This window comes from Carlito syrichta, unplaced genomic scaffold, assembly GCF_000164805.1.
Source record: "Carlito syrichta isolate Samal-C Ts95f unplaced genomic scaffold, Tarsius_syrichta-2.0.1 Scaffold309278, whole genome shotgun sequence".
Lineage (NCBI taxonomy): Eukaryota > Metazoa > Chordata > Mammalia > Primates > Tarsiidae > Carlito > Carlito syrichta.
In genome coordinates this window covers 132,661-145,640 of record NW_007253374.1, presented here as the reverse complement: position 1 = coordinate 145,640, position 12,980 = coordinate 132,661, and the positions used below count along the sequence as shown (strand labels likewise).

Below are 12,980 nucleotides of genomic sequence, written 5' to 3'. Positions count from 1 at the left end.
CAGTGGCCGCTCCTGGCCACCGCAACCTCGACCTGCTGGGCTCCGGCGATCCTTCCTCCTTAGCCTTCCAAGTAGCCGGAATTATAGGCATGCGCTACCACGCCCGGCTGATTTTTTTTGATTTATTGTAGAGATGAGGTCTTGCAAGTATGTCCCTTTAAAAATTGAAAATACAGAAAAATAATATTAATTATATTGCTTACTTTAAAAACATGAGCACAGGTAGAGGTAACATTTTAGTGTTTGTGTAATTTTTAAATTATTACTTTTTATTATTTTTAAAAATTATGCTACAATATGCAATAGATTTAAACACAATATATTTTACTAGTAGCCTGTGGCACAGTGTAACATAGCTTTGCTTAATATTTTCTTCCTCTGTTTTTTTGAGGAATTTATATTTTTTTATTTCAAAGATGAGGTGGAAAATTCAGGATTAGGGATACAAGTGGTCATCATACAGGTAAAGTTTGGGCCTCCCTTTGGTTCCCACTTTGCCTGGTTTGAGATCAGGTACTATTTTATGATTAAAATTATACACTTAGTTTCCTAAACTGAAATTTTCCTGTTGTGGTTCCCTCTAGGCCTGACATCTTGCCTGACTAAGATATTTAATATGTATTTGTTAAGGTAGTTGAATGAAAGTCAAGTTTATATTATATATGATGTATATGTTTTTTTTAACTGGAGATTGCCATATATTTCTGTGCAATTTAAATTATTCCTGTATGTTATTTTAATAGGACATAATATGCCACATAGTTAAAACCCTAGAGCTTTTTGAAGCATGTCATTCTCATTTAGCACTTAGTTGCTTGCAATTTCTCATAACAATAAATATTAATATTTCCATTCATATGTTTTCATGTTTTGTCTGTGGGCTAGAGCCCTAAGTGAAATCACTAATTCAGAGAGTATTAACCAGTTTAAAGTTAGCGTATTCCAAGCAGGTTTTCAAAGATTTCTCACAATATAACTTCTCAATTACAAAGAATGAGATTGTCCAACAAAAGATACAATGTCTAGAATAAAGTATCAAGATTAAATTGTTTCCCGATTTGAATGGCAAAAATATATCTTAATCAATTTTAAGGTCTTTAATTAATAGCAAGACTGGTCAATTTTACTGTTTTTGGATAGATGAAATATTTCTGTTTGTGGACTCAGGAGGAGGTGAGAAGCAGGAGGGTTAGGTGTCAATATTTCTATGCCTTTTTTGGGGGCACTAAGGCTAAAGTGACGCAGAGAATGAGATGCAAAGAATATTGGAAACATCAAATTAGGGGCTCTATTTCTAAGTATACTAGAGCATAGGAATTTGATGAAGTGCCCAGTCCTGCAACATTTATTGAATAAGGTCTCCTCTCCTCAGTGGTTGTTATGGATGGCTTTGTTGAAGATAAGCTGGTTGAGAGATTGAGTTTTTGCTTTCAGAATCTCTGTCCTGTTCCATTTGTCTATATGCCTGTTCTTGTACCAGTACCAGGTTTTTTTTTTTTTATTATTGTGACCTTACAGTAAAGTTTAAAGTCTGAAAGTATGATACCTCCCACTTTGTTCCTTTTGTTGTGGATTGTTTTGGCTATTTTGTTTCCATGTGAATTTTTGTACTGTCATTTCCAGGTCTGAGAAAAATGTTGTTGGAAATTCGATGGTTATTTTTTTGAGTCTGTAGATTCCTTTGGGTAGGATGGACATCTTGACAATATTGATTCTTCCAATCTAAGAGCATGGAACGTTTTTCCATTTGTTTGTGTCCTTTTTGATTGTTTAAGCAGTTGTTGTTTAAGCACTTGTTATAAAGGTCTTTCACTTCTCCTGTTAGGAAGATGCCAAGGTATTTCATTTCTTTTTTTTTTTGGCTATTGTGAATGGGATTGTGCTTTTTATTTGGTTCTCAGCCTGTTTGTTACTGGTGTAGAGAAATGCCACTGCCTTTTGCACCCTGAAATTTTGTATTCTGAAATTTACCAAAGTCATTCATCAGCGCAAGGAGGTTTTTGACAGACTCCCCTAGGTTTTCAAGGTATAGTATCATATGTTCGCAAAGAGGGATAGCATAACTTTCTCTTTTCTTATTTGGATACCCCTGGTTTCCTTCTCTTGCCTGATTGCTCTAGCAGAAACTTCCAGCACTATGCTGAACAGAAGGGGTGAAAGTGTCAACCTTGTCTTGTTCCCACTTTCAGGGGAAATGTTTCTAATGTCTGTCCATTAAGCAATATGTTGACTGTGGGTTTGTCATAGGTGGCTCTAACTGTTTTGAGGAATGTTCCTTCTATGCCTAAATACATTTAGAAATGCAAAGGATGAAGTCACAGCTGACCCAGAAGAAATTCAAAAGATTATCAGAGATTACTATGCACACCTGTAGTGAAATAATCTCAAAACCCTAAAGGAAATGGAGGACGTTCTGACATTACACCACCTTCTAAGGTTGAATCAAGAAGAAATTGAAACCCTAAATGGACCAATAACAATCCAGGAAATTGACTTTTCCATAAAAAAATCTATCTACAAAAAAAAAAAAAAGAAAAAAAAGCCCTGGATTAGATGGCTTTCCTGCCTAATTCTACAAAACATACAAAGAGGAACTGATACCAATTCTGTTGAAAGTTTTCCAAATAAGAAAGATGAAACTCTTCCCAAATAATTTTATGAAGCTAACATCACACTGATACCCAAACCTGATAAAGACTCAACAAGGAAAGAGAATGACAGGCCAGTCTCCTAGATGAACATAGATGCAAAAATTCTCAATAAAGATCCTAGCAAATTAAATCCAACAACACATCTTAAGAATGACCAGGTTGGTTTCATTGCCAGGATGTAGGACTGGTTCAACATTCCAAAGACCATAAACTAGTTCAGTGCATTAGCCGGGCTTGGTGGCTCAGCCTGTAATCCCGCGCCTTTGGGAGGCTGAGGTAAGTGGATTGCCTGAGCCCGCGGGTTCGAGACCCGCCTGGGCAGCGAGACCTCATCTCTATAATAAATAAAAAAATCAGCCGGGCGTGGTAGCGCGTGCCTGTAATTCCGGCTACTTGGAAGGCTGAGGCAGAAGGATCGCCGGAGCCCAGCAGGTTGAGGCTGCGGTGGCCGGGAGCAGCCACTGCACTCCAGTCTGGGCGATAGAGTGAGACTCCAACTCAAAAAAAAAAAAAAAAAAAAAAAGAGATGTAAAACAAGAACCACAACAGAAAAAAACAAAAACAAGAACCACATGATTATGTTATTAGACTCAGAAAAAGCTTTCGACAAAATCTGCATCCCCTCTTGAGCTAAGCTTTTCTAAATTCTTTCCTCATTAAGAGGTTCATTCCTATCCCCCGAGTCAGCTGTCCTTAGGATTACAGGGCAGTGGGTTGCAAAGCAGAGAGATAGACCTGAAATCACAATGACACATCTGACCCTTGGCTTCCCAGTGAGACTGAAAGAGACCTGATGAGGCTCCTTGGCAGGTTTCTCTCTTCAGATTCTGATGTGGTTGTGTCATTAATGAGGGGCCTCAGAACCTAAGACCTTTGTGTTCAGTCAGTAGCTCAGACAGTTTTGCTTTGACTCTTGTGGTGTTGAGAGCTAGGTTACCCTTTGTTTCATGGGATACAGTATTTCCTAAAATTGTAAATTTAATAGGAGGTTGACCTCTTTCTCTGCCTTTCCCCTCAAGCAGCCATGAGATAGATTGTGCAGAAAATAGAGGTTGAGTTCCATTGGTCAATTCACTGTAGGAGATCAGACCTTTTCACCTTCTACTGTTTCATGTCAAGTCTATGTTTCCTCTAGGAGTTGAAATTGACCTACAGGAACCCTGGAGAAGTCCAGCCCTTCTCTAAATTTTATGCTGGGTTGATGAAGGAACCAATCCAACTTGAAATTACTGAGAAAAAACATGGGACTTTGGTCTGGAAGACTATAGTGAAACCAGGTAGGTAAAGATGTGAGTCTGTCATTTTTGAGAGAGAAAAAGCATGTACCTATGTTGGATGTCAAAGGAGAAATCCTGTTTATAGTTCCATCCCAGAGAGGATAAGAAATCTACTGTCAGTGTATAGTCAATGTGAGTAAACAAAAGAGGTGGCAATGGTTCATCTTTACGATGTAAATTGCTCTAGAGCTTGGGAGTGAGGCTGGTCATGAGAATGGAAATTTCTCATACCTAAGGGGTAAAGAACAGGAGATTCTAAGAGCCAGAAGGAACATAAAGACTATTACCTTTTTTTTTCTCACAATTTGATAATTTTTTCTATACCCACCTTTCTGAATTTTGGCGTGTCATATTCCTTTAAGTAATCTGATAAAAATCCTTCAAAATGTTATATCTATTTATACAAACTCAACATCATAATCATAATTTTTTAAAGTTTAGAATCTCCCAGAAAACTTGCTTTAAAGTTTAAACTTGCTTTAAACTTTAAAGTTTAGAATCTCCCAGAAAAGAAGAAAGATCTTCTTCTAGGTCCAATACTTTCACATGTCATCCTCTGTTTGAATACCTATGATAATGCAGAAATCAGTGTCTTCGATAGTGGCAGGTCATTGTCTTGGGCAATACAATATAGGAAAAGTTTATCAATAAGACTATATCAGGAGAAAGGCATTGTGATAACATTTGCATTAGAGCTTTACATTGCTTTAACCTTTTGGGTGGTAATATGGACATAGAGTTCCAACTATTGTTTGCGAACTCATCCTAGAAAAAGCACTACGTACCTCATTTACTGAATATCACTCTGGTCACCTTCAAAGGACTCCCCTTGGGAAGCTATGCACTGATGCCTGTGCCTAGTCCACTGGTCAAAGCAATTTTGGAACTCTTTTTCTGGAATAGCCATCGGAGCCATTGTCGTATTACCCTTGATGTCCTGAATGTCATCAAAATATCTTCCTTTCATTATTTCCATTATCTTTGGGTAAAGAAAAAAGGTCACCGGGGGTCAGGTCTGGTGATTAGGGAGGATGTTCCAATACAGTTATTTGTACAGTGCTGCCAATGTAAGCACGGAGTGGCAAGTTTGTGAGCTTAATAGGCCGCAACAAATAATAATGATGGCTCTGATGACTATTCCAAAAAAAGAATTCCAGAACTGCTTTGATGGGTGAACTAGGCATTGGCATTGGTTTATAGCTTCTCAAAGGGAGTACTTCAAAGGTGACCATAGTGATATTCAACAGTGGCTTATATAGCACCTTTTCTAGGATAATTTGCAAACCTATTTGTGGGACCTCGTACATTAATTTAGAAATCGTTTCTTGAACAAAAAGTCACTTTTAGAAATCTATAATATAAAATAAAAGCATCTATAGGAAGGGAAATTGTGTGCAGTGATATTCTTTGAAGCATTATGTGTATAGTAGGAAAGAAACTTGAATACCCAAGTATAAGAGATTAGTTGAACAAATAAATATATGAGCATATATTAGGGAATATTGGGCATTGATTTCAAATGAATTTCACCTGTTCCTGTTGATATGTTTCAGTCTGGGACAATATGGTCATAGCATTGATGGTCTCTTCTGGGCTTCAGCTACTTGTTCTCCTTCTCCCACTGAATCCTTATACCATCCCATCTCCACCCTTTCCCCCACCATAGTGTCTGGAGGGCTGGAGATCATCTTCATGACTGTGCCTCCCCTTCCTGCCCTCATCTTTAGGTCAGGCACATGTGGTGGGGCTGGATCTAGAGATTGTGGTCACACCACAGGGTTGAATGACACTCAACCCTCCCAGGTCTCATCTCCACATGCACCCTCCCCTGTCCACCTTCATTCTGTAAAATGTCTTAGCATCTTAGATTGTTACAGTATTTGTTTTCTTCTGATATGTGACATTTTAATTATGTGAAATATAATGTTTAAAATTTTCAGTACAGATTTTTATTTTATTTTGAGTTGGCGTCTCATTCTGTTGCTCAGGATGGAGCGCAGTGGCATGATGACGATTCACTGAAGCCTTGATCTCCTGGGCTCAGGTGATCCTTCTGCCTCAGCCTCCCTAGCAGCCAGGACTACAGGTGCATACCATCATGCCTGGCTAATTGTTTGATTTTTTTGTAGAGACGAGGTTTCCCTGTGTTGCCCAGGCTGGTCTTGAACTAATCCTCTAGCATCAACCTCCAAGAGTGCTGGGATTACAGGAGTGAGTCACCAGGCCTGGCTTAGATTTTCATCCTTAAAGGAACAAAAATCTGTATGTTTTTATCCAAGAGCAAATATAAAGAGAAAATGTAAAGATTTCTTTTGATACATTGATAATGATATAAAGCAAATGCCATCTCCAATAGCAGGTATCAGTGTTTTATACTATCAATTATTATCCAGAATTTTTACTATGCAACTTTCCACTATATCCCACATAGAATCTGGTCAACCAATGATATTAAAATCACTGGGCCTTATTGTTGGAAGAAGAAATATATTTCTGCTTTTATATAAAATGATTTCTATAATCTTGCTGTATTTTAAAAAAATAATTTACAGTGATTTTTATTTAAATTTAATTTAATTTTAGATTCAAAAGGTACATGAACAATTTTGTTACATAGGTCTATTGTGGGATGGTGAAGTCTGGACTTTATTTTGAGTTGGAGTCTCACTCTGTCACCCAGGCTGGAATGCAGTGGCACACTCATGGCCACTGCAGCCTTGATCTGTTGGGCTCAGGCTATCCTTCTGCCTCAGCCTTCCAAGTAGCTGGAATTATAGGCACACGCTACCACTCCTGGCTAATTTTTTGATTTATTGGAGAGACGAGGTCTTGCCAAGTTGGCCAGGCTAGTCTCAAACTCCTGGGCTCAGGCAGTCCTCTCTCCTTGGTCTCCCTAAGTGCTGAGATTACAGGCTTGAACCACTGCACCTGGCCTGAAGTCTGAACTTTAATGAATTCACTCTCCAGGTGGTGAGCGTGGTATGTGGTTTTTCAATACTTTCTCCCCTTTAGTAGTCCCCCGTGTCTATTGTTCCCCTCATCATGCCCATTTATATTCAGTGTTTACCTCTCATGTGAGTGAGAACATGCAGCATTCAGTTTTCTGTTTCTTTGATAAATCACTTAGAATGATGGCCTTCAACTGCATCCATGTTGCTGCAAATACCATAATTTTGTTCTTGTTTATGGCTGCATAGTATTCCATGGTGTATATGTACCACATTTTCTTTATCCAGTCCACCATTGAAGGACCCCTGGGTTGGTTCCGTGTTTTGCTATTGTGGATAGTGCTGTGATGAACGTATAAGTGCCAATGTCTTTTTGGTAGAATGATGGATGCTACTTTGGGTATGTACCCAGTAGTGGAATTGCTGGGTTGAATGGTGGATCTATTTTTAATTCTTTGAGAAATCTCCAAACTGCTTTCCTCAATTGTTGAACTAAGCTTTCATTTCCACCAACAGTGTATGAGTATTCCCTTTTCTGTATAGCTTTGCCAACATGGTGCTGCTTTTTGAATTTTTTAAAATAATAACCATTCTGAATGATGTGAGATGGTGTTTTCATTGTGGCTTCGACTTGTATTTCTCTGATAATTAGTGATGTTGAGCATTTTTTCACATGCTTATTGGCTGCTTGTGTGTCTTCCTTTGAGAAGTATCTGTTCATGTTGTTTGCCCACTTAAAAAATTTTTTTTATTTTAAAGATGTGGGGTACAATTCAGGATTAGGTACATAAGTAGTCATTGAACAGGTAAGTTTGGGCCTCCCATTGATTCTTACTTCGCCTGATTTGGGATCAAGTACCCTTGTTGATGTTATGTGTCCCTCTTCTTCTCCTGGCAGTGTCCCACTACCGCCAACCCATTTCATATAGTATTATGATAAATGTTCAGGGTCTCTTTATGAGTGAGAACAAATGGTATGCAGTTCTTTGTTTCTGTGATAGAGTACTGCGTATGTTAGTCTCTAAATCCATCCAAGTTGCTGTGAAGACTATAATTTTGGTCCTTTATGGCTGCATAATATTCCACCATGTATATATACCACATTTAAAAAATCCATTTCACTTTCTACGGGCAGCATGAGTGGGGAGACAGTCCACAGAATGGGAAAAAATATTTGCCAACTATATATCTGACAAAGGCCGAACATCCAGGATCTACAAATAACTCAACGTGCTGAAAGAAAAAAAGAAACAACTCTATTAAAAAGTGGGCAAAATATATGAATAGACACTTAAAAGAAGACATTCGAGCCACCAACAGATACATGAAAAAATGCTCAGCGTCACTAATCATCAAATAAATGCAAATCAAAACCACATTGAGATACCACCTAACTCCAGTCAGAATGTCCATCATTAATAACTCAAAAAACAACAAATGCTGGAGAGGATGCGGAGAAAAGGGAATGCTTCTGCACTGTTTGTGAAAATGTAAACTAGTACAATCTCTGTGGAAAGCAGTGTGGTGATTTCTAAAAGACCTAAAAATTGATCTTCCATATGCCCACTTTTTAATGGGGCTATTTTTTCCCCCTGTTGATTCATTTGAGTTCCTTATAGATTTTGGACATTAGGCCTTTGTCAGATGCATAGTTTGTGAATATTTTCTCCTATTCTCTGTGTAGTGTCTTTATTCTGTTGATGATGTATTTTGCTGTGCAGAAGCTTTTTAACTTGGTAAGAGCCCACTTGTCAGTTTTAGTTTTCTCTGCTTTTGCTTTTGAGGACTTGGCTGTGAATTAATTGCCTAGGCAGACATCTCAGAGAGTGTTCCCTAGGTTTTCTTCTAAGATTTTTATTATTTGGGGGCCTTATCTTTAAGTATTTAATTCTTTTTGGGTTCACTTTTGTGTATGGTGGATCCAGCTTCCTTCTGACTATGGTTAGCCAGTTTTCCTAGCACGGTTTGTTGACTAGGGTGCCCCTTACCCAGTTTTTTTGGTGTGTGTGCAACTTCTTGACTCTCTTTGTGGTTTCTTATATAGGCAGAAGCAGTGTGGATGTCTCATTCCCCATTGCTTGCATGCTCTGTGGCCAGAGCGTAGTCTGGTTCACTGCCAGTACAGAATAAATTTTTTGAGTAAGCACCACACCCTTCATTTCCCTGTAAACATCAGTACATTTTTACAATGTTTACTTTTCTTTCATTTGAAAAGGATTTTCCTGGGCATCAAGACCACACTGGTTCTTTCATTGGCAAATTCTGGATGAAATGGGGAGATTGTGGATGGCTGGGTCTCTGAATGAGTGTGGTATTCCATGAAGGCGATGTTCTGCTGTGAAGTCAAATGGCCAGAAACCCGATTGTGGGACCTCACTGGTTACGGGAAACACTGATTCATTCTACATTGGTGATGTGGAGACTGAGGGGCTGACAAAGGAGCGGGCTGCAAAATTCAAGAGGACTTTAAAATCAGGGATTTTAGATAAGAGTGTAAGATCGTGTTGAAGGCCTCATGGGAGGCCTTGTTCACTTATTTTCCAAGATGGTAGTGCCAATTGACAAATCATCTATCACATTATAAATGTATCCAAATTTATGCACTATCAACAGTCCTGGTGCCATCATGTTTGAAAATATATGTTTAATTTACTCATTTAATGTTGACATTTCACATCTAAACACATTTACCTTGATCATAATTTATATAGGACAGTATGATATAATATTGTTGGAGCTCTCAAGATTCCTAAGATATTGGCCTGCTAGTAGAAAGAATATTGGAATGATGTGTTTCTTATTCTGGTCAACTTTCTGAATGAGCAGTGAGTGACCCATGACTTAATTGGCGTTCACTAGTAGATTAGTGTGCAAAAAAAGAACTTTACCTTATGAAATATGTAGAATTATATTATTCTCATTGGTTGCATCTAAAAACTAGAAAAGCTACAGAAGAGTTTATGATTCATCTTATTTCATCCTCCATTTTTTCCCTCTATTTTTAGTGGATATCCAGCTTGGTGCTGGGGCAGCCCCGCCTCCTTTCTCAGGTTAGTAAAATGTTTGCCTAAAGTCAAGGTGATGAATCTGATATCAAGAGGTGTGTGTGTGTGTGTGTGTGTGTGTGTGTGTGTGTGTGTGTGTGTGTATTTGTGTGTGGGGGGGCTTAATGTCATTCAGTGAGGCTTCATTCCTTCCATCCTTGACATTGACAAAGACCGACTGACGACAGAGACCAATACAATCAATGAGTATGTTTTACTTAAGTGAGGGTGTTAGAACATCACATACACACAAAAGAGCCTGCCACAGCAAATTATTGGGGTAAGTATTGTGCATCTGGAGAACTACAAATTAAAATACTTTGACATGGCTGTAAATTAAGCTTTTAGAGGGGCAGAGTAAACATGAGACTAGAAAGAGTCAAGAGCTGGAAGTCGAAAACCCAAGAATGGAAGTAGAAATATTTTGAACTTCAGAAGGAAAACAAAGAGTAACTGTTAAAGGGTGGATAGCAATGTATTGACTCTTCCAACTAGCATGGATGATTGAATGCAGGTTGGGAATGAACAGGAAGTTGGGGTCTGGGTTATGAGTCAAAAACAGGTAGTAGCTAGGAACTGGTTAAAGTCACTGGAGTTAGTATATAACAGCGAAAAAACACTTAAACTAAAGAGTCAAGACTCAGGTGAACAAAGTTCTATCATCTGGTAAGTAATGGATTTGGATCTGCAAATGCTTATCTCCTGATGCCCTCATCTCTATATTAATTTTCAAAAGCACCGACGGGAACGATCTGCAGTGTCCTCTTTATCTGTGTCAACTCTTGTGTGGCCAGTGACAGAAAAAGTCCAACTTCAATGGTTGTCAATTATGAAGAGAATATCCTGGCTCAGGTGAATCAAGGACAAGAGATGGGACCGACTTCAGGGAGGCTGATTTATGGGCTCAAACAACATCACAAGAAAGGAATATTTCTCCATGTCTCCATCCTGCCTTCCATATTGTAGGCTTCATTGTTAGACTCCACAAAGCATAAACGACAAGTCTCACTTCTCAAAACAAACCACCAGGAGAAGAAAGAGAATACTTTCTGACCTCTCCCAGTAAAGGGAAGGCTCCTCAGGATGTCATCTTACCTTGAAATGATCACAAGCCTGTTTCCTGGCCAACTATTGTTGCCAGGAATTCCAGGGAGGCAGATTAACTTTAAAAAATCATGCATTACTCCTGGAGTTACAATGGAGGTCAACTAAGGAGCAGTATTAAAGATCAAGTAAAAGTGATGCCAAAAATGAAATCAAGGAACTTCTCTGTAGGTGGTGACTGAATGCTGAGCAGCACCAACAAAAATCCTGTTCCCTCCCTAAATATATGGGATTTGGATCAAGAGAGATCACCTGTTGCCTATGGGATAAAATTAAAGCTCATAAGCTCAGTCCACAGAACCTATCAGTAGCTGGCTCAGAGTATGTCTGGAGTCAGATGCATACCCCAGAACTCAAGCACTGTAAACCAAGACATGTCTTTCTCCCTCTTTTTACTTTTGCTTGATGTTATCTCACATTTAATACCAAAATCCTACTTCTTCAAAGCACCCTCTGATATCAAGTCTTCTGTGAAGCTTTTACCAAAAGATAGAGCTAGTTGCCACTAATTCTAGTCAACCTCTCATTTGTGAACCCAAAGTAATTGTTACATTTCTGTTTCATGTAATTTGTAATAAAAATGATGGTCATGAATGCAATGTATCTAACTTTTGTGGTATGTTAACAATTCTGAGTACTCTATAGATGTGGACTTTATAGCCAACATTTTATTTAGTCATCTCAGTGAAGTTTGGCCAGAGAAACACAATGGAGTTTCAAGGTAAATATAGAAATGTCCACTAGTTAACAATCACGTATCAGACATCTCTGTAGACATAGTGTAGAACAAGACAGACATAGGTCCTATACTCATTGGGTTTATATTTTAGCTAGTAACCAAAATTAAACCAATTTCTTAGTTTTTTTATTTACTCTTTGAACTCGGTTTTATTGAAATATCAAGTTCTATAGCTGAGAAAACTGAGATTAAGTAATTTAGTAAATAATTAAGTAAGGGGTAGAATGAGCTTTGAATTAAACGTTTGACTGGAGAGCCCATGATCTTAACCACATTTCAACATACCTTATTGCTTTTCTACTTGTTCTGTTTACAGGATCAATTTTAGAGCTTGTCCACTACATCTATAACTATTTTTTTTTTTTTTTTTGAGTTGGAGTCTCACTCTGTCACTCAGACTGGAGTGCAGTGGCCGCTCCTGGTCACTGCAGCCTCGACCTGCTGGGCTCCAGCAATCCTTCTGCCTCAGCCTTCCAAGTAGCTGGAACTACAGGCACATGCTACCATGCACAGCTAATTTTTGATTTATTGTAGAGATGAGGTCTCGCCAAGTTGCCCAGGCGGGTCTCGAACCAGAGGTCCCAGGCAATCCACTCACCTCGGCCTCCCAAAGCGCTGGGATTACAGGCTAAGCCACTGAGCCCGACTGTAACTATTTTTAATAAATTATATACGTATGGTATTGCAATGTGTTTGGGTTCAAGGTTTTGAGTCAGGGCACTTTTGCCAAACATGTATAAATTGATTATGTGGGAAGAGTACTTGAGTTAAATGGTTCACATTTAATTTATTTAAAAAAATTTCTTAGTGTTTTAAGAATACAACTGCGATATGTGTTCTAAAAGAAAATTAACACATTTATCAGAGTCTCTGTTTTTCAACTGGTGAATGTAGATGTGTTATGTTCAGATTTATCTTAATCCAACAGCTTAGTTATTTGTTTTTTATTCTATTAGTAACTATTAAGTTTTGTAACATCAAGCATTTTCACCACCATTTGGGTCCCATTATCTTTTCTCCTTTATGATATACTTATCTTCTATATTCTCTTTCTCTATATTAAACTCCACAGGAAATTATTATATATCTTGTACTTTTAATCATTGAGAATATTTAAAAACTCATGAGAATATTATATTTTCCCAGATATTGTCATTTCTTTTGTTCTTCCTTTATTCTTGATATTCTGAGTTTTGTTCTGTAATTTTCTACTTTGT

At 38.2% G+C, this 12,980-nt stretch overlaps 1 protein-coding gene across 1 annotated transcript in view; it reads left to right on the top strand.

Annotated features, from left to right (window-relative positions):
- The window catches only part of LOC103269495 (caspase recruitment domain-containing protein 8-like), a 27,116-nt gene that overhangs the window by 12,213 nt on the left and 1,923 nt on the right, over positions 1–12,980 (top strand). Inside the window, exons 6-7 of the mRNA XM_008067069.1 lie at positions 3,787–3,928; positions 9,882–9,926. Of these exons, the coding sequence (XP_008065260.1) occupies positions 3,787–3,928; positions 9,882–9,926 (187 nt within the window). The remainder of the gene's footprint in view (positions 1–3,786; positions 3,929–9,881; positions 9,927–12,980) is intronic.